At 42.6% G+C, this 21904-nt stretch overlaps 2 protein-coding genes across 3 annotated transcripts; both read left to right on the forward strand.

Annotated features, from left to right (window-relative positions):
• The first annotated feature begins 1438 nt into the window (after positions 1 to 1438).
• Positions 1439 to 15736, forward strand: samsn1a (SAM domain, SH3 domain and nuclear localisation signals 1a). Of its 2 annotated transcripts, none has more exons than XM_086126050.1 (15): positions 1439 to 1524; positions 3210 to 3365; positions 3869 to 3915; positions 4513 to 4553; positions 4773 to 4859; positions 5185 to 5279; positions 6139 to 6262; positions 6842 to 7272; positions 11580 to 11660; positions 12208 to 12336; positions 12439 to 12529; positions 13305 to 13456; positions 13552 to 13797; positions 13902 to 14049; positions 15078 to 15736. In XM_086126050.1, exons 1-15 carry the CDS (start codon positions 1501 to 1503, stop codon positions 15230 to 15232), a joined length of 2007 nt encoding a protein of 668 aa, XP_085982176.1. In that variant the 5' UTR covers positions 1439 to 1500; the 3' UTR covers positions 15233 to 15736. The 2 variants fall into 2 exon arrangements, with proteins under 2 accessions (XP_085982176.1, XP_085982177.1); XM_086126051.1 differs by having other exon boundaries at positions 4776 to 4859.
• Positions 15737 to 16456: 720 nt separating this feature from the next.
• Positions 16457 to 20125, forward strand: hspa13 (heat shock protein family A (Hsp70) member 13). The gene is made up of 5 exons (XM_086126173.1): positions 16457 to 16597; positions 16754 to 17094; positions 17253 to 17466; positions 17552 to 17719; positions 18478 to 20125. Exons 1-5 carry the CDS (start codon positions 16573 to 16575, stop codon positions 19038 to 19040), a joined length of 1311 nt encoding a protein of 436 aa, XP_085982299.1. The 5' UTR covers positions 16457 to 16572; the 3' UTR covers positions 19041 to 20125.
• The last annotated feature ends 1779 nt before the right edge of the window (positions 20126 to 21904 follow it).

A 21904-nucleotide genomic window follows, 5' to 3' on the forward strand; every position in this document is an offset into this window, starting at 1 on the left:
ATCTATCCCAGCTGACTTTGGGCGTGAGGAGAAGCAGGTGCAATTTATGCCAAGCAGGTACGGTATTGTATACCAAGATACCAACACAGGATTAACGTCAGTGTGAAGTAACAACCGCAATGTAATATGTCTATGCAAAGGATTTATTTAATTCAGAAGTTTACTCAGGACACTTCCATAGTAATCGTGTCACTCTCATGGGCAAGATCTATTCATTGCCCATAAATGTCCTCAGATGACATACTAACTGACCTCAGTGTTGATTTTAATATGCAGAGTGGATTTACATTTCATGTCAATGTGTCACATCATCACATCCGTGTGTGTGTGTGTGTGTGGGGGGGGGGGATGCAAATATGGGTTACATGTGTTAATCTGTCCAGCTGCTTCTTCTCCTCATTAGATCAGCTCAGACTGGAGAGGTGAAGGGTGGATGGATTAATGGCCAGCTGTGGCGGAGGAAGCTTTGCTCCTCCACATGTGAAGAGTGCTTCTTATTAGTACAAGTGGGGAGATGCCCTCCGATGGACAAAAATACATCCACCATTTTCTGATTTCTGGAAATGTGTCGTCATCTTCGAGAGGTCTACCTAAAAACAAAACTGGAACAATACTCCAAGAAGTGCACAGTCTTTGACTGGCATCATGTTTTTCCTCCACAATCTAGTCTTGGAACACACCGTCTGCTCGCACTGAAGATAGAATGCGCCAACACATAATAAAATAAACAGAAATATTTAATAATAAACAGTGTTTGTCGATGCACTGTTATAATCTAGCATTGTCATTAGAGTGCAAAAATAAATATTTAGCATTATCAAACAATTTGCACATGTCATCTAATAAAAATGTAATTTAATGTGAACATTGAGAAGAGATTAATCCATTTACAATGCATACCATATAGTAATATACATACATAATAGTTACGAATATTGAAATCGTTTAATGTATTAAGAACTGTTTTGCTTCTTTAGATATTTGACATCTTATTTAATTTTAGTATTTAAATATTAATTATTAAACATATGCTGCCCACTTATTTTTTCATGTATTTTCTGCAGAATGAGTACAATAACATCAAGCATGCATTGTAGTTAGAAATGAACACCCCCAAGTAATTTGAAGTGTTAAAAAAATTAACAAGTGGCTGTTTGATGAAGAACGTATTGGTCCAAGAGTGACTTACTTGGATCCTAACTGACTAGCCTTTTGGTGAAAAAGAGCACGAGAAAGAGCTTTTTTTTGGGGGGGGGGGGGGGGGGCGTAAGCAGAGAAAATTCAGTTGCATGAGCGGTGGGTGGGTGTGTTGTCAAATTGTGCCTCATCTGCTAGCTAGAGTAATGGTGGTCCAATCTTTTCTATTGGATTAGAGGAGGGATTTCACTGTGGTATTAATCTGACAAGACAGCAGCCGGTCACCCGGGCTGGACTCAGACCGAGTTGGGTTGCTGTGCCTGTGACGCTCGCTCTGCTGCTTCACTGTCATCAGGACGCAACATGAACATCTTTTGCTTCTCGTTGGTAAGAAACATATTACTGCATTTGTGTGTGTGTGTGTGTGTATGTGTGATATAGTTTTTGAGCGCAGGAAGTGTCGCATTAAAATTGGGCAATTATTCCCCAAATGTCGTAATTATAGACCCATCCACCCTGGCCAAATTTTTTTGGTCCAAATTAATGTGGCTTCTTTACAGTACCTGCAAGAGAAGTGTCAACGACTAAACAGAAATCTCGCGCAGTGGACCGTAAACGACAACACATTGTTGTTCAATCAACAAATGGTCTTCTGACAGCAATATGTCTTTGTAAAGACCCACGCTGTGATAAGGCAACCCATACAGTCACACAATAGCAAAAGTATTCCATCTCGGTTGGGCTCAACCCACCATCCTTTCGGTTAAACGCCGAGCACGCTATTGTGCAGGTGTACATAATGTTGCATGCGGCCGGTCTCATCTGTGCACAGATGTTGGGGTTGTGCACCAGTAATGAGGATTACTCTCTAACCTCTGGCTAGATTGTCTTCTGTATTACTCCGCATCATGTGCACTATTATTATTAGAAACTGGCTTTAAAGAGACAGTGAATGGATATGAATTGAGACAGACAATGAGGATTGATAAACCTTTTCCGCTTGTATAACGATGAGTTATTTAGAGAGCAGACACAGAGTGACGATGAAACATATTGTGGACTTTTGTCATAAAACGGGATAGGGTGAAAACTGGTTATGTTCCTGGAAGGGATGTGAACGAGCCAAACATGTTTTTAATCTACACTCAAAGCTCTTCGGAGGCATTTCAATCCATTCCGACATCAGAGCTTTGGAGCAGCATTAGCATTCATATCCCGACATCCATACAGTATCCAATCCTCTGCAATATAATTTGACTCTTGGTGTTGTGTTACGATGACATCAGTGACCTTGCACTCCTTCATCAAATACACTGTTCTGTGCCGCTGGTTGACCTACGACTTGTTCTACATTTTCCTACATTTACAGGGTGCCAAACTAAGTGTGGGAGATGTTAACGACTGTATATTACAAATAAAATAAAGTCAAACTACTCAACTTTTGAGGTCAACCCACACCTTCATAAAAGCAAGTAAATACGATGTTTGCAAGGATTTTCCATCGGCATTGCTGGGATTCATGTTCTGCAGTGTAGAATAAGAGTCCAGTCACACAATACAATACTTATTGGCATGTATTCTTTATCCTCTGCGAAGAATGACTAATGTTACAGTACTGTGGTTTCCTGAGACGTAGCAATTGTCAAATGCTTCTTCATTTGTGACACTATCTCTATATTATACAAAGCGAATGATGACAAGCGAATGGACTTTGAGGTTCCACTGCGTATGCTCCACTCCATCAAATGACTACTTGATCATTCGAAATGACTCCTCTGCCTACCCCTCCCCCCACATGTGTAACCTCGAAAAGCTGCTCCAACTCGGTTGGATTGAGCACACAGATGAGATTAAGTCCATTCATAAATTAGAGTGGGGTTGCGAACCCCCGCCCTCCAAACAAACAAACAAACAAAAACATTAAAATGGCTCCAAAGGCATGAACACCACTTTTTTAAAGATTTAGTTTTTGTATATGTTCACTTTTATAATGACGATTGAGTCTGTTAGAAAATGGCTAACATAAGTGTGTGTGTGTGTGTGTGTGTGTGTGCGCGTGTAAATTGCACCAGGAGGGTTCAATGGACAACCTGTATGAGGCTGTGCAGACCTCCGGCACCAGCCCACCCCAATCCATCCCGAGCCGCTCCTCCAGCCGCTCGTGCAGCCCGGCGCTCCTGCTAGACAATGACGCAAGGTGGAGGGGCTCCGGAAGGTCTACTTCTATGGTGAGAGACATTCAAGCGCCCGTGGAATTTGGAAAGTTCTGTATATGAGCCCACAAAAGTTTTCTGCTTTGGTTTTCCAAAAAAGGGAAGTGAGCAAACCACCTCTTGGAAGAATTGATGAAGAAGCTTCCAATCATCGGAATGAATCGTGTAAAACAAAATTGATTATGAAACAATCGCATAGAAAACAGGGTGGGTTTTCTCCGGGTACTCCGGTTTCCTCCCACATTCCAAAAAACATGCATGGCAGGCTGATTGAACACTCGAGATTGTCCCTCGGTGTGAGTGTGAGCACGGATGGTTGTTCATCCCTGTGTGCCCTGCGATTGGCTGGCAACCGGTTCAGGGTGTCCCCCCCACCTACTGCCCAAAGATGGCCGAGATAGGCTCCTTGTGGTCTTTTTTTTTTTTATTGACGCTTTGAATGACTTCTCTAGTATACTGTGGAATCCTTGCAATTTGTGACATTCAGTAACATGAATAATGTCATGTTTTAACATCAGGAAATGACAATGAGGCCAGGCAACAAAGCTGAGAAAAAGAAAAGAAGGTAAGCCTCCTATTCTTACATGCTACTAAGACGTATTGCAGATTTTGCTGTCAAATTTCTATGTCATATTTCTGTTGAACGAGAGGGGCCAAATTGGATTCGAAATGAATCGAAATAACTCCCGCCTGGCATGCAGGCTTGTGCCTATGCGTCCATAACTGTGGGATGAGCATGTAAACCCCCCCGGCCGCTAATACTGTATATACAGCGGGCATTTTCTTGATAATCAATGCAGAATCTCCACATCCATCTCTCATCTCGCTGCAAACGGCCTGAAGGAGGCACGCCGACAGCTTGATAGGAAAGAGTCATTGTGATTGCAAAAGAGGAGTTTTTCGTTTTTCATGGACAGTGTAACGCAGAATACAGTATACCGTAGATCAAACAGATTATGGCTTTCAGATGGTTAAACTAAGCGGATTGAAAGCCCAACTACTTAGACTCTCGGATACAGCTTCATTTCTCAAAAAACACTCCTGCGCCTCCTTGTTGGTCTTTTTAAGGCAACGTAATAAATATGTGGTTGTATTTACACACTAAAATATGAAGTGAGACTAGCAATGGAGGATTTATTATTATTATTTTTTGTACTTTCAGAACGCAAGTGTCCAAATCCGCATCAGACAATGAGGCTTTGGGTGAGTCAAATTAATAGATATATTTGTACTCTGGTGAATATCTTTTCTGTTCTTTTTAAAATATAGAGTGGAGCCTATAAGGTTGGACAATATTTTTCCAAAGCAAGCATGCAGTGTTGATTGACTCTACTGACTTTCCACTTTTGACCGCACTCTGATTTTTCAACTAAAATCCTGGACATTTGTGACACCCCCTCCCCAACCCCCACTCCCGCTCAGCAGATAACCCTGCCGGAAATGCAGCGTTTTGGAAGACTGCCATGAGCCCAGAAGACTTAGCCCACGTCACCGGCCATCACAATGAAGGTAAATAGGAAATAAATCGCTTAAGCTGATCTATAGGCCAATGTTCATTTGGGCTCTCAGCAGGGTGCTCCCCATTTCACTTCCCGCAGACAGTTCATCAAAACGATGCAAAATTTTACAATGCTCAGTGATGATCAATACAAATAGACAACATTAATATGTACTGTGTTAGAATAATATAATGTTGATTATTTTCATCTGCAATTGGCTGGGCTCCACTTGAGCTCAGCCACAACCCTAATAAGGATAAGCAAAAATGGATTGAAGGATGTCATGTCCAGTACCAAATTGGTGATTAATGCTGTATTTTTTTTTTTTTTTGTAGAGATGAAAAGGACGAAGCACAGAGTGGACAACAAAGGAGGGAAATCCGCTCATCAATGTGCGACCAAAAAAAGGGACAAAAATTCTCCAAGTCAGGTAAATCACTCCAATCCACTAAAACAGAGTCAGTTTCACATTAGTATGACACTTGGAACAGGACATTGTTGCCCAAATGATATGGATTTTTTTTTTTAAGCCGGTGCCGATATATGGCGATACAAAAAAAAAGAAAAAAAGAAAAAGAAAAATCTTCCGGTCTTTGCCAATTTTAAAAGATGGCCAATTAATTGGTTGGGCCCCACGGGACATAAGATCATTTGGGAAGGTTTTCTTATCTCGTGGACGTAGTCTTCATAAAATCATGAAGAACTTTCACTCAACAGGGGGCACTCAATGCCAACAGTGACAATAATTTGGGGACCACAAGTCATCTCACCAGTTTTATAACACCAGATTTTTTATTAAAAACATACCTTCGGATACATGTATACCTTGAGTTAGTTAATTTTTTTTAAGTGTGCAATATACATATTTAAAATGCAAATGACCTTAATAAAGTACCAAAAAAAAATGTGGTGCACTTTTTATCTGAAATCGGCCAAAAGCAATATCCGATTATATGTGAATAAGATGCATTAAAATTTCACAATCACCGCAAGTATTTTGTGTCCGTCTCTGGTGAGCAAAATGGCAGAAGAATTGAACAGAAATGCTGATTCGGTTTTAATACAGAGAGCCACTGCTCGGTGTAATCTCTGAGCCACATGGCAGAGCAAGAGAAAAGGTTTAGAGCACTTGTGGCAGGTCACCTAGCGTCCATTGCTGCTTAAAGCTCATAATAGTGAGAAGCAGACAAAGCCAGGGATAAGCGGCACCCATATTAGAACCCCCACCACTCAAAAAAAAAAAATAACCAAAAAAATGATTTGGGGGGTCTATCTGCACTCCTTTTCAGAACACCAACACCAAAGGAGCAACAACAGAGTCGAACCAATCTGACAAAAGAAACCAAAAACCTGGAAAGAAACAGACTGGAAAGACTGGGAAAGAGACGGCGAAGAAAACTTCCAACAGCACAGGTAATAATACAGCTTTACAACTAAATGGCAATCAGCAGAGCACCACATTTTTGACGTTTATACTGTAAATCCTCACATCCTGCATATCCCTCGATGTTGTCAATATGGCTCGACTAATTATTTCAAGTGTCAAAAGCAGACACTGCGAGATCCCGTTTCAAGTATGGGGTTGGGGAATCCTCAGCAAAAGCATTCTGGGAGACATTAACCTCGACTCATTGATTAGGCAAATTTGTAATCATATTCTAAATTGTAATATTTATCAACGCAAGGCTGTAAATGACAGATGCTAACAGATGCTTTGTTATGGTTCCGGACCCATCCGGAACAGGAGCGGAAACTGCAAACGTAGACAATGATAATATAATGTATAAAAAAGGTTTATTTACAAAATAAGGTTGCGAGACTGTTAAAGTGCAACAAAAATCACTGGGAACATCCCAGGGCTAATGAATGAAAGGTGCGGAATGGCAGGGAGAGCCCTCCACTGCCACCTGCTGGAGACCAAACAAAACAGAAACATGACACTTCCTCTTTTCCCTGCAGTATCGGGGCTCATGATATTTCTCTTGTCCTCAGTGTACCCCCCAGTGGGAGCCAAGAGTCCCCCAAATGTTCCACACCACCTGGATGTGCCCCACAGGTCCGACAGGAAGCTCTACCTGGGCAAGTGCTCTACTCTTCCCGCACAGGAAAACGCAAACGCATTCCGCTGTAATGATATGATCAGCCTGCCTGGTGGTGCAACACCCACTCACTACCACAACCGCAACCCGAACCAGCGCTGGAGCAACCCAGCTGACAACAGCGTCGCCTGGGGCAACATCCAGCACAATTGCCGAAGGCCGCTCACGGAGTACCGCGTGTGCTCCAGCGACTTCAACCTTCCTCGCCAGAAGGAGATGAAACAGCACGAGGGCAAAGGTGACAGCTTGGATATGAATCGTAAAGCCCAGATTCTCCCAAATGTGGCGGTGTCCGTCACCGACTTGGATCTTTCAGAACCCGACGTAAGTCTCCAGCAAAGTTGCAAACAACACAAGTAATACATCTGAGCTTTTTCGTAAACACGTCACATTAGCTGCCACTTGTTGCCAGGCGGAAGTCACCGGGCTCGATCATGACTGCTCAGTCGATTAAAAAACAAAACAAAAGAATGTCACCCACTTGGCTGTTTGAATGACAAGTAGAAGACAGACAGACACAAGGAAATTATTCAAGAAAATTATTATAGATTAAGATACTTAAAAAAAAAAGCCAGGGCGTGCTCAAAGATTTCTGAGAGGCAAGTCATCTTTAAAATGCAAAGAAAAAAAAATGTAAATGACAACTTCACCTGTAAGTATTTTGCCACTTTCTTGTGTACAGTACTTGCCAAAGGTTATCCATTCAACACGTCAACGTTCGTTTTCACTCAAACTTTAGTTTCAGCTTCGACATCGTCACAGTACCGACTGCCTGACCTCAGAGTTTGTTTGACATCTTTCCGAATTTAAGACCCTTGATGATCATACCCAGTGTGCACGTGAACTGTGTGTCCTCTTTGCCACGCATTCTGAAGCTTAACTTCCGAGGCGATTGTTTACACTGATTAGAATGATCCCATACATAGATGACAAGATCCCTATAGGAGCCATAATGTCATTGGTTTTTCGAGCGAAAACGCAATGCAGTTTAAGAGAGATTTACAAAAGACTCGTTTTTATCTGAAAACGGGCTTTTCGGGTAAACGGAGACTATTTTGGCATATGTGCATGAAACTGTGCCAACGTGGGTGGTTGTTCACCTTTAATGGTTGGAAACTTTTTTTTCAAAAGGGCATGCAAGAGAAGGAAACACTAAGCAAAGAAACGTGTACTCAATCACCCAAGCACTTAATTCCGGTGTTTCATGATGCGCAAGTCAATCTTAGGTTGGTTTAGCTGTTAGCATGGCTTCCCTATCTTTCCTTGTCATCCCTGAAAATATACTCGTCAGAAGTGAGGCTTCCTCACCGCCATAAAATAAGAAAACCTTTATTTGTCTCACAATGGAGACATTCCCAATTTAGAGGCGATAATTGCCGACTTTGACTCCACAAAGCGTTTAGCCGCACTTGAAGGCAGCCGAAGCCTGTCGCTAGCTAGCTGGAGCCGTGTAAGAAGCAACACGGTTGCCTCGACCTCTGACTACCCCGCGGTAGGTGACGTGCGAGATGTGTGTTTTGATGAGGCGAAAAAAGAAAAATCAAAATTTTGCCTCACATACTACAATATGAAACATTTTATTTTGACCCCGTGCTTACTTGGTTAATATCTTTCGGATATGCTCTTCACAAGTCATGTTTAAAGACGGAGTTCAAAAACACGATATAGAAAAACAGCCAAAACAATTGGAAATGGAACGGCTGCCCTGCGCTTCAGTGTAAAAAAAGAAAAGCGAAACCGTAATCTGGATTGACAGGAGTTTGCGTCTGATTGCAAAGGCAGGGATTAGGCAACCATTTTGTCTTTAAAATCGCATGGTTTTAACAAGTGAGTGATTGAAATCCTCCTGCTATGCAATGTAATTTACTGGGGACACCAGTGCGTGTGTGTGGTTTTTTTCCCCACCGTGAAAGCCCTCAAGTCTGTCATACGATCCAGAAAAGGAGAAGATCCAACAAGTAACAAGTGACAGCCGGGAATTCATTTCGACACAACAAAGTTGCCACTTGAAGCATCAGCACTTCCTCAAAAGCAAAACCCAACATTAAGAAATGAATAGAAAAGAAACTTCAAATCTTCTGGCATCATGTAACCTCAACCTGTTCCCACAATGCTATTAAAAGGATAGTTCGAGGACTGCTGAACTTTTCCCAATTTGTTACTTTCATACGGTTTGGAGTCAAACGTGCAAAATGAGCTTGTAGTTTTATAAGAGTAAGAGAACAAAATACCCCAATGAAACCAAATGCAAATTTTAATTCTGGAATGGGTGGAAACGATTCCATTGTGACTTTAATAGTGAAATAAAATGTCCTTGAATGAAAAAAATGTAATAAAAAATGGTGGAATACTGCAATCATGTTTATTGGTTAGGGATTTTTTTCTTTTTGTTTCATGACGAGATGATTGAAACCGACTGGCAGGACACATTCAAAATCAACTCCCTTTAAAAAGTGAAAACTAATGGAGTGACATATGCCACCATCAATGTTGCCACAGTTACCTTGATTTTAAATACAACAAAGTTAGATTACAAAAGACTTTATTAGTTACATTCAGCGGATATGACAACCCATCTTAACAACGACACCCAGTGTTGCCACTTTATTAGAACTGCATTTTGAACAGTGACAGAAGACTCTTTCTGGACTCTTTTTTTTGACATGACATATTGATCATTACAAAACTCAACATTTATAATGAATATTGTTTATAAAAATAATTATTAAATTTGGGGACATCCTGCAGTCATTCAATTTTTTAGAACTTCCTCTTTAAGCTTGAATACACAATCCATCATGGTTTTTTTTTTCTTCTTTTGGACATAGGTTTATTGAAGCTAGATAACACTGTGTCGTCAGCACAGTGTGTGCTGTTGATTTTACCCGACACAAATTCATAATACTGACTGTAATTCTAGCCGAAAGCAAAACCCTTTACTTCCTCCCTTGCTGTTAATGTGTGATGACATGGACACGTGACTCATTCGTTCACTGAAAATGTGACGCGACACATACGTTACGTCACTCCTTTAGACGGGAATGTGATGTTGAAGACTCCCACAATGCCTCACGATGTTCAAGCTGTAAATACCGGAGTTTCCTTTTCTTACATGTTCCATAATATATAGTTCGTCATCACAGGTCACTGTGGCTGGAAAAGTAAAGCGTAGAGAGTCTCTGTTGTGGAAGTACACGGGTACAGTCAATCAATTGTATGATCACTTCTATCAGGCTCTCAAATTGCCACACTCTCATCCTTCATTTGTCGCCCGTTTCCTCTATTTGTACTTTGCGGAAAAATTGTATTATCATAAGCAATGTGAAAGGTACAACACAAAACAAAAGAAAAACAAAACAATTTCAAATGCTGCATCTGTGATGTCCTTTTACCTCAAGCTTGATATTACCTCAAAACTAAATGCTGCTTTTCCTGGATATGGTGTTACTGTTTTAGTCGAGCGGAGCCGCAAAGCCTTAATTTTCCCCTTTCAAAAGCGATTCTGCAACGACAGACACAAAGTCGATTGCTTCACATCCTGTGTGTTGCAACGAAGTCAGACACGAAGACGCACAGTCCCAGCGTCAGTCCGCACTTGAAAGTCAGGAGACCAAAACGGAATTAAAAAAAAAAAAGACATTCGACTTGAGCACCGAAAAGAGAAAATGTTGCAGAGGGCAACTTCCAATGTGTCCGACAAAACTAAGAGCAACAAACCAAAGGTAGGAGGTGACACTCTCAAAATAATATACAATAGAATGTCAAGTGTAGTGAATTTTTTTTGATAAGGACTGAAAATGTAAGGGTAAAAATGTTTTGCATTTAACTCCTTCACTCCCAAAGACGTTTTTAAACGTCTTTTCAGACTTGATCCAGAATTGGCTGGTACCGAATGAGTTAATTACATTCTTGTATTTCCACATTTTTTTAATGAAACAAAATCAGCGAATTCGATTAAAATTCGGGTGAGGGCTTCAGAACTAAAGCCTCCAACTGGCCTGTTTATATTTCTGGACGGCGGAGGACATTGTTTAGCCCGTCGCTGCATTAAATCAATCCACAGAGGACTATCGAGGAGCACGCGACTCATATTTAACCCAGGATTTTCCCACGGATTACTTGGTTTATATAATTATTCGCCGCTCTGTTGTGCAGATGACGGAGGGTTTGGGACAGATTATAATGGCGTTAGATTTATGGAAAAATTGGGGCTAGAAAATAAAAACAGGAAGGGAAAGGGAAGCTCGCATGAGTGTGTAATGGTTTAACTCTGCTTATCATATTGGATAATGCTTAAACCCTCGCCACGACAATGTGTTACATCATATGCACTCACCTGCCACAACGTTTGGTACATCCGCACAATCGAAGAACATCCAATACATCTGCTGATGTATTGAAAATCAAAACAAGCCGGATAGAACTGCGCTTGGAGCCGACTCGAATTACATGGTTGCATTATTTGCTCTATGTGAGGGGAAAAATATGAGCAACATCTCAACATTATATAGTGTAACCAAACAACTGTGTTCATTTGCTCACTTATTTTGACAATGACCGCCCCCCGCCCCCCCAACCTCCACTCACCCCCACACCCAAATGTGAATAATAATTTTAAATGTCCTCCACAGCGTTCCACAAGCTTTGGGAGGTTTGAGAGTCTCAGACCTAATCCATCTCCAGCCAAAGATGAGGGGAATGGAACAGACGTGGTTTGTACATTTTACTTTTCAGCAAGGCTGGGCACACAGGCACACACACACACACACACACACACACACACACACACACACACACACACACACACACACACACTCCCTCTCGTTAAATAATAATAATACATTTCATTTATAAGTATGTATATTTCCTCAAAAACCTGATTTAATTTGATCCCCCCCCCCCCCTTTATTTTTGCTTCTTGGAAATATATCAAATTACTATGACCGTATATTATATGAATACGTGTAAATTTTCCTTCCTGGGATTTGCTTGATATCTCCTGAACCAAAACTTGTATCAACTTCCAAAGAAATAATGGCATAAATGTTTTTTTTCATAACCAATAGTAAGAAAATAAGTGATTCCAAGTGATGAAATGTCCCTTTCATCCAACCCTTCTGAAATAATGGGGCTGATGAGATTGGACGAGTCGAACGAACGTCTTTCTTGTCCGATGCATAAATGTGTGTTTCTTCACAGGAATGAATGTGTGTCTGTATGTCAAATTGACGCAGATTTGCGCAAAACTTATTTTTGCAGCTCCCTGAAGAAAGTGAGAGCTTGGAGCCAAACAAGTCAGCTGGAATCGGGAAGAAAATGAAGGCCATTTCACTGACCATGCGCAGAAAAATGGGCAAAAAACATATCAAGTCATTGTCTGAAGAGATGGTACGTTTTCCTAAAAAGCACAATTTGGGCATTGAACTGAATTTATTCACAAATGAAGGTTCACGTGCCACAATGGACTTTTTCATTGTTTATGTGTGACAGGGCGACGACGCACAGACGGAGACGACTGAAAAAAGCTCCACAAGGGCCAGTAACTCTTTGGAGAGTCTTTACAGCGGCCAAAGTTGCTCAAGTACGCATACGCTGATATTACAGTTCACTTTTACTACAAAATAACATTAACGGCCTATGACACAACAGTTTTTGGTTTGTTTGTTTTTTCCTTAGACACACACACACACACACACACATATATACAGTACATACTGTATATATATCCATCCATCCATCCATTTTCCGAACCGCTTGATCCTCACAAGGGTCGTGGGGGGTGCTGGAGCCGATCCCAGCCGTCTTCGGGCAGTAGGCGGGGGACACCCTGAATCAGTTGCCAGCCAATCGCAGGGCACACAGACGCACAACCATCCACGCCCACACTCACAACTAGGAACAATATAGAGCGTCCAATCAACCTGCCATGCATGTTTTTGGAATGTGGGAGGAAACCGGAGTACCCGGAGAAAACCCACGCGGGCCCGGGGAGAACATGCAAACTCCACACAGGGAGGCCGGAGCTGGAATCGAACCCGGTACCTCTGCAATGTGAAGCCGACGTGCTAACCACTGGACTACCGGGCCGCCCTCTGTGTATATATATATATATATACAATTTTATTATTAATTAATTAATTATTATTATTATAAGGAGCCCGGTGGAACAGTGGTTAGCGCGTCGACCTCACAGTCCAGAGGTCGTGGGGCAGTAGGCTGATAGAATACTCTAAATCGTCCCTGGGTGTGAGTGTGAGCGCGGATGGTTGTTCATCTCTGTGTGCCCTGCGATTGGATGGATATATTATTATTATACTGTATATATTTTTTTATTATTACTATATATTGTGCTTCAGGTGGTGTAACCAGTGAGTCCAATGGTTCCGGTCAGAGGGACAGTTTGAAGTTGGAGGAGGACGGTTCCTATCGGGGTCAATTCTGTGGCAGAGCCCGTGTCCACGCGGACTTTGTCCCCAGCCCGTATGACACAGACTCCCTCAAACTTAAGGTCAGACACGTATCATTGTGAAACTTGGAAAAAACAAACAAACAAAAAAAAAACTTACGTTTGATTCAAATGTTTATTTACCATCAATATTTCAGGCTGGTGACATTATCAACATTATCAGTAAGCCTCCAATGGGCATCTGGACGGGTATGCTCAACAACAAGGTGGGGAACTTTAAGTTCATCTATGTGGACGTTTTGGTGGAGAAGGAGGAAAAAGATGATGATGATCGTCATCATCACGACGACGACGACGAAGCTCCCAAGGTACGACAACAGAAGCTATGCAAAAGACCTCGACCCAAAACGTTGCTGGAGCTGCTGGAGCGACTCAATCTAGAGGTGAGGATGTCTGCATCAAGAGAAACGCCGCCAATTGTTTGTCCCTTTTTAGTGCCACGATTGACTTTTGAGAATTTAAATTGGAAGTTTTGTCTCTCCTCCAGGAGTACGCGTCTGCCCTGCTGCTCAATGGTTACCAGACGGTGGAGGACCTCATCCACCTGCAGGAGAAACACCTCATCGAGCTCAACGTCAAAGACCCCGAGCACAGACGCAAGCTGCTCGCTGCCTCCCAGTGTCACTACTCAGAAGGTCAGCGACCGCCCCCCCCCCCATCCCCCCTCCCCAACACTGAGCACAAAGGACATTGTGGATCAAAAGTTGAGCCATCTATCTCTGTCCATCAGTCTGTAGAGGTAGAAGCGATTCCAGGTTGTCATGGCAATGGAAATGCAATGCTATTGCAGTGAGATGTTTTTTTTTTCTTCACTTAAAAGTAGCCTGACTTGAGTAACATCCAGTCAATATCGAAAGTCTACACACCTCTCTAAGTGCCACGTTCTTATGATGTAAAAAAAACCCCACACCAATAAAAACTCCCCCTCAGTTCGTTGGAAATGTTTTTGACAACTTCGAATGTAAAACGACAGATCGAAGCCGAGATGTTTTAAGCCTTACAGGAACTCTGTATTGGTGACTTCCTGCCAGTCAAATAGAAAGTGCCGAAGAAGCCAGAAGGTGTTGGTTTTTTTTCCCCTCTCTGCTGTCTCAAAGCAGAAAGCAAAAATAGCCATCATCCGTTTTGAAACGGAACAAAAGAGGCAGGTTAAATTAAGCCTGCCTTTGTTTCTGTACCGCAATGAACCCAAGCAGATGTGCCCGAGGCAAAATAAAGGTGATAGTTCTTTTGTTTTTTTTTGTTTCCTGTAATGAAACAGATGGCAGCTTGTTGTTGCATGTCAGTCATTTAATTAGATGGGACTCCATTTGTGTCATAATTTGGCAACCTGGATGAGAGATAATCAGCAAATTAGTTTAGAACCTTTGCCAGTGGCGGGCCGTGCATTTCAACCTTAGGCCTTCAGTGACGTCACATATAACACAATACTGTATAGGCTCGTCAAGCAGCACTTAATTTCAGGAGAATTTAAAACCATCAAGTATGCATTCACAATTAAGAGCAGGAAATTAAATTTATAGATATTGTCAAAAATAAAAAGATGATTTAAAAATACTAAATAAAATGCCACCCAAATGACGCTGTGTGATCTTAAACAAGTCGGTCCAATAAATTGCGCAAGGTGATCATTTTGAGTCAAAGTTGGACTTTTCTGCTGCAGGTGATGATGCGAGGGATGTGGATGAGAGCAAATCGTCTGGTGGTCCACAGGAAGAAGACAGCGACTGTCCAAGGGACTCGGGCTGCTTCATCCCGTCTGAGTGCTCGGACAGCAAGGATGACGCAGAGCAGCTCGCAGACGTCGCGGCTTCCTAACATTGTTCTCGTTTTGACAGATGCATACCGTCCTTCAAAAAAGATTTAGGAACTCCTTGATATTTGCAAACGGTTGACTCGGGGTGCTCTCCTGACCAGCATTTTGTCACATTTTCAACAGTAATCAACATGTAATTCTGATTTCGATGGGGTTAATTTGTGTTGTGACAAATCACCACTTTATCGTATTTATTTCATTCAAAATCATTCAGTATTTGTACTTCTTTATTCATTATGTCATTTGAAACTCCCTTATTACATACTTTCAACACGTTGCCACCTTTGTGACCTTTATTTTCTTCGAATAAAGTGATAGTAAGTGGAATATTTTTTCGGCATGAGATTTGTATAATGTATAAATTTCAAAGTTGCCTTCTACTGTATATATGTACCGTATACAGTGCAGAGAGTGAAATGTGCTTGAGTGAATAATGGGGAGCAGAAATAGTGTGTTCGTGTGAATATTTCTGTAAATAGCCATGAATAAACACTGCTACTGTCTTATTTTGTCCTACTCATTATTATTATTGCTGCAATATTAGAAACACTTCATGTAAATTCAAACAACAGTAACAATATGTTCATTTTTAATAAATAATATTTTTTTAATTGTACAAATAACAGATAGAAATTTTCCAAAGATTATTTAGAACATGTTGAATAATTTTGAATGAAATATTTTATTTAAATACGAGAAACATTTTAACGAATCAAAAAAGAACACGCACGCGCGCGCACACACGCGCGCACACACACGCGTATGCACGCACACGCGCGCACGTACACAACAAAGCAAATAAAGAGCACCGCTATTTATAACTATTTACAAAACATGCTGGGAACTAAACCCACAGCCTCACCATCGTTACAATATCTTTTTGAAATGACAATTAAATTTTTTTATTTTAAATAATACACTTTTTAAAAGAGATATACTTCAAATTATAAACGTTTATGTAATAATTTAATAAAAATAAATTTATTCTTGCATTTTTTTGTATTATTTACGACGATTATTGACCAATATCAAACGTACTCCGTGGAAAAACAGGATAACACAGCAAGTCCTTTCTCTTATGACGCTACTCGCATGCCATTATGGGACATGTAGTATAAAATGACGATTGTTATTGCTCTTATCCTCGTTGACCGTGCGGCTTTCTGACTACATTACCCGGCATGCTCCGCGACCAAACTGCAACGCTGACGTGTTTAACGCAGAAATTGTGACTGTCGCATTGTGGGTTGGGGAAACAGAGAGCGGCAAGCACTAATTCAGAGGTGTTAACAACCGTTTCTTGTTATTTCTACTGCGGACAGATTCGCAAAAGTACGTGACGATGGCAGGAGAAATGTCAATGATTGGTAAGTCGAAAAATCACCGACTTGGATGAATAAAATATCTATCTATCTAGCTTCCTACCTACCTAGCTAGCTGTCCATGTATGTCTGTATACGAATCTAATCGAAACTAATGAATCGGAGGGAGCGTACTGACAGTGCGGTTTATGTATACTACAGGTTCTATGATCCTGGCTCTGTTCTTGGCCGGTTATTTGGGTCAACAGTACTTGCCTCCACCCAAGCCCAAAGTGATTGGCCTGGACCTGGGAACCACTTTTTGCTCTGTGGGCGTTTTCCACCCTGGCAGCGGAGAGGTGGAGGTGATCGCAGATGAGGAGGGCAGGAGGAGCATCCCGAGCGCCGTCTCCTTCACCAACACGACGGTGCTGACTGGGCACGATGCGGTCGATGTGGCTGACAACAACCCCCACAACACTATCTATGATGCAAAGAGGTTCATCGGGAAGGTCTTTACTCCACATTTGCTGGAGCAGGAAAGCAGCCGCTATCCCTTCAAGGTGGGCTGGATCCATGACTACTAAGGTCATGACACTCCGATAGAATTGTCAATAAAAAGATGCTTAGTCTGCCTTGGTAGAAGTACAGATTGCTGCGTAAATAAAGACGGTGAAAGTAGAAGTAAACTTAAAATACATAATTATCAACATTTTTCCAGGTGATGTCCAACAACGGGAGCGCCGAGTTTGTGATCACCACCAACGTTACATTCACAGTGACTCCCGAGTTCATCGGCTCTCGGCTGCTGCTGAAGATGAGGAAGATGGCCGAGCGGCAATTGGGCGCGCTCGTTCACAAAGCCGTCATCTCTGTGCCCGCAGAGTTTGACGAGAGGCAGCGGGAGTACACGATCAAAGCCGCCAACCTCGCCGGTCAGCCAAACAAAACAACAGCAGCAACCTTCACTGGCCAATGCCATTCTCACAAACATGACTAACCATCACAACTGACTCACAGGCTTGGAGATCTTGCGTGTGATCAATGAGCCCACGGCGGCGGCCATGGCGTACGGCCTTCACAAGGTGGACGTCTTCAGCGTGCTAGTGGTGGACCTCGGCGGAGGAACCCTGGACGTGTCTCTGCTCAACAAACAGGGTGGCATGTTCTTCACCAGAGCCATGGCCGGTAAACCGCCTTCTCCACTTCACTCTTAATAACCGGAACAAAGTGGAAAGCAGACTCCCATCAAGGTGGCGCAAATGTGATTGAATTGGCCAATTGTGGAGGGAGGGGGGCTTTGTACCATCGCACCATAACATGGACATAGTGTTCCCCTTACATATTTGTGCTATCTTGGCGTCAGTGAACTATCTTGGAGTGAGTTTAGGAGTTTCATGGAGTCTTCAGTAGTGCTTGCCACCATCTTGTGACAACTCTAGGCAAACGTAAACGTTTGTACGGAAGGGGCATCAATTACTCAGATTACTGAGATTTTATTTTGTAACAGAGCTGTATAAATGCCACAAGATGGTGGCTGACATCAGTCCATTCATTTTCGCATCGGATTATCCTCACAAGGGTAGCGGGGGTGTGCTGGAGCCTACCCCAGCTGTCCTCGGGCAGTAGGCGGGGGACACCCTGAACCGGTTGCCGGCCAATCACAGAGGTGGCAGACAACTTAAAAGGGAAAGGACCATAAAGCATCAAACTCATGCATCAGGCATAAACGCAATCATATCCGCTTGCAGACCGGCCTAAATAACACGCTTGGACAACCTGATGTGACATCACACAGGGACGAAAGAGTCCTAAAACTCACCTTTTGGCAAGCCCAACAATAAATGTTATGAATTACCGGACAGGCAATTTGCAATAAAGTACAGCGACTATTTACCGCATCAGGCGAAGCGGAAAAACACAGCTCCAACTGTGTCTTCCTGCAGGGAACAACAAGCTCGGCGGTCAAGACTTCAGCCAGAGGTTATTCCAGTACGCCACAGAGCGAGTGCGACAGGAGTTTGGCGTGGCGCCCACTCTGAAAGAGGACCTCCATCGTCTACGGCAGGCCGTGGAGGCGGCCAAAATCAACCTCACCCTCCAGGACAGCGCCACCATCAGGTCGCCGCTGCACCTGCTCACCCGTGACGACTCGGCCCCGGAGCGGGTGCTCTTCGAGGCGGCGGTCACGCGCCAACTCTTCGAGGAGCTCAACGAGGACCTCTTCCAGAAGATTTTGGCCCCGTTGGAGACGGTGCTCACCGAGGGCCAGCTGGACAAAGACGAGGTGGATGAGATCGTGCTGGTGGGCGGCTCCACCAGGATTCCGCGCATCCGCTGGCTCATCGCCGAGTTCTTCGGCAAGGAGCCCAACACTTCGGTGGACCCCGACCTCGCCGTGGTGACGGGCGTGGCCCTCCAGGCGGGCATCATGGGCGGATCGTGGCCGTTACAAGTCAGCGCCATCGAAATCCCCAATAAACGCCTTCACAAGACCAACTTCAACTAGTTGAAAACCCAGGACAGTGCCGAGACCACCTGAATGTACTTCTTTTTGGGCCACCGAGAACTAGTGTGGGCCAACTGTTATTTGTGGAGGACCGAGGGGAAGTTTTATGACTGCCACAAAAACATTCGTAAGAATCGTGGTCCGAATACAAACCGGTGTCAAATTTATCAATATGTCATCAAAGACGATGAATAACATTCACTGAAACTAACATGCAGATGCTGTTACTCAAGATATTTAAAAAAAAAAAAGGCTTCGGGGCAATAAGGGACTGTCACCTTTTTGTTCGAATTGGAATTCAACCAGCATTTAAACCAGCACTCAACTGCTAGGTGACTTTTGTCTAACCGGAATCTAGTTAGTCCACTCGGTTTCTCAGGTGACTCGTTTACACCTGAAGAACCAGACTTTTTGCTTCATCGGCAACATTTCAATTCGTACTTGGAGACAAATTGGCCAAACGGCACGTTGGTTGGACCAACGAGAAATACGAATCTCAGGAAGTGGACAGACTTGGTTATTATTGACCACAGGGTTGTCGTTTCAAGACCCAGTGGGGACACTGGGAACTGGAATGAGGTGCACACATCCCCCCCCAACCTTAATATCTGTAATTTAATCAAATGAAGAACTATTGCGTATTTATCTTTTTCAATGTGTTTGCTTTACTTCGATGCAATGTGCCTGTAGTGGACACAACCGCAATGTGTCAATAAGCAACTTGCAGATCTCGGGCCGCACAGTACGTTATGGGTAAGGTCTTTTTTTTTTTAATATAACATATGTAGTTTGATACAAAGTACACTACAGTGAAGTTTCGTGAAGTGCTTAGATGCCGTGGCTGGATGTGTGCACCCTGCTGGGGTGTGAGGTTCAGTGAAACTTGGGAAACTTGATTCTCGTGCGTGTGCCAATGAGATTTGCAAGTTGCTTACTAGTTAATGACTTTATCAGCCGGCAGCGTGCTTGAATCGCAGCTCTGGGCTTCCTGCGTGAAGTTTGGGTGTTCTCCCCTGTACTTGTGTGGGATTTCTTGGGGTACCCTGGCTAACTTCCAGATTTCATAAACATGCGTCTTATGTTCATCCAAGACTAAATTGTCCATATTCGTGTCTGGTGGTCTGCATGTGCCTTTTGATTGGCTGGCAACCAGTGCAGGTTGCCCTTGCTCAAAACTCCGCAAGGATAGGGTTCCAGTTCAACCCAAATGAGAAGCAATCAGTAGCGGGCCGTGCATTTCAACTTTAGGCCTTCAGTGACGTCACATACATTAACACAATACAGTATAGGCTCGTCAGGCAGCACTTAATTTCAGGAGCATTTAAAACCAAGTATGCATTCACAATTAAGAGCAGGAAACTAAATTTACAGATATTGTCAAAAAATAAAAAGATTTAAAAAAATACTCAATAAAAGGCCACCCAAATTATGCTGTGTGATCATAAACAAGTATGTCCAATAAATTGCGCAATGTCGCAGTTTCATATAAGACACCAACCACACAATAACAAAACAAACTATTCTTTGAAAATAAAATTAACAGATCATTTGCATTTTGAGAATAGGCTATACAACGGCAAATAACTGAAAATGTTGAGCAGCTGAGATTGAACTAATTTTAGTGCACGAAGCTGACTACAATGCGCCATTATAAATTGCAGGTGAGCAGATTTGATACATTTTTGTATCTTTGTCATTTTATTTCGTTACCATTAATACTAACGAAATAACATAAGAAGAAATGTAAAATAAAATTCATTTACTCACCAATGTAGTGCCTGTTCACTGAGCTGCAGATCTACACGAGTGTCCCCAAACGTTTTTAAACGCACCGTAGCTTGTAAGTGCCCAGCCGTGCTCTGATGTTTCCTTGCTGCCTTGGTAAAACAACCTAAATTGGTAAATCCAGTGGAAGGTCCGTCTTGAAAATTGTGTAGAAAGTAGTTCTGCAACCAGATCAACGTCTTCTCCTTCGGCCATTTTGGGTCAAAATGCAGCAACAGCTCCCTCTAGCAGGCGCTAATCCAATCACAGAACGCGCACGTCCAGTGTCGACGTAAGCCATAGGTGTCAAATTCAGGTCCTGGAGGGCCGCTGTCCTGCATGTTTTCCAAGTCTCCCTGTTGCAACACACCTGATTCAAATGATCAGATCATCAGCAGGCTCTGCGTAAGCATGACATTGAACCTGTTCATTTGAATCAGGTGTGTTGCAACAGGGAGACTTGGAAAACATACAGGGCAGCGGCCCTCCAGGACCTGAGTTTGACACCTATGACGTAAGCTCTTCCTAGCTGGCCCTGGTCCGCAGACTCGTGATCTGATTGGCTATTGCAAGCTGACTGCGCCCGTTCATTTACAGCGCACAGGGGCCTGCTCTGTTTCATCTGAAGGCCCCGAGCAAGTTTAGTTTACCTGGCAACAAAAGCTATCTGAAATATGATTGGTTAAAAACTCTACCATAATAAGTTATTTATCGATTTAAAATAACATTGAAAGCCACTCGACTAAGTGGAAATAATATGACGTAAAGAATACAGAGAATACTTTTGTTTACATATTTATGAAAATAAAATATCAATTAAATTTATGTTATTCTCAGAAAAGTAAATTTATTAAATGTACTTTTCTGAGAATGTTTAGGCCAGCAGAGAAGGCCTTGCTGGCCCTGACGGAACGTCACTGGAAGCAATAATTACAAAAACAAAACAACTGGCTGAGAACTATCAGGCTGTTTATGAAACAGCGCAACGTGGCTTAGTATAATTTATGCTTTCTTTACTCCTGATAATTAAAAAGATTTCAAAATGATTTGAGTTGGGGTATTTTTTGATCCCTTGGACAGGCTTCACAAATCTAGCCCCA

The sequence above is a fragment of the Hippocampus guttulatus genome, chromosome 12 (genome assembly GCF_054856545.1).
Source record: "Hippocampus guttulatus isolate MCC_2025c chromosome 12, RoL_Hgut_1.0, whole genome shotgun sequence".
NCBI classification, from domain to species: Eukaryota; Metazoa; Chordata; class Actinopteri; order Syngnathiformes; family Syngnathidae; genus Hippocampus; species Hippocampus guttulatus.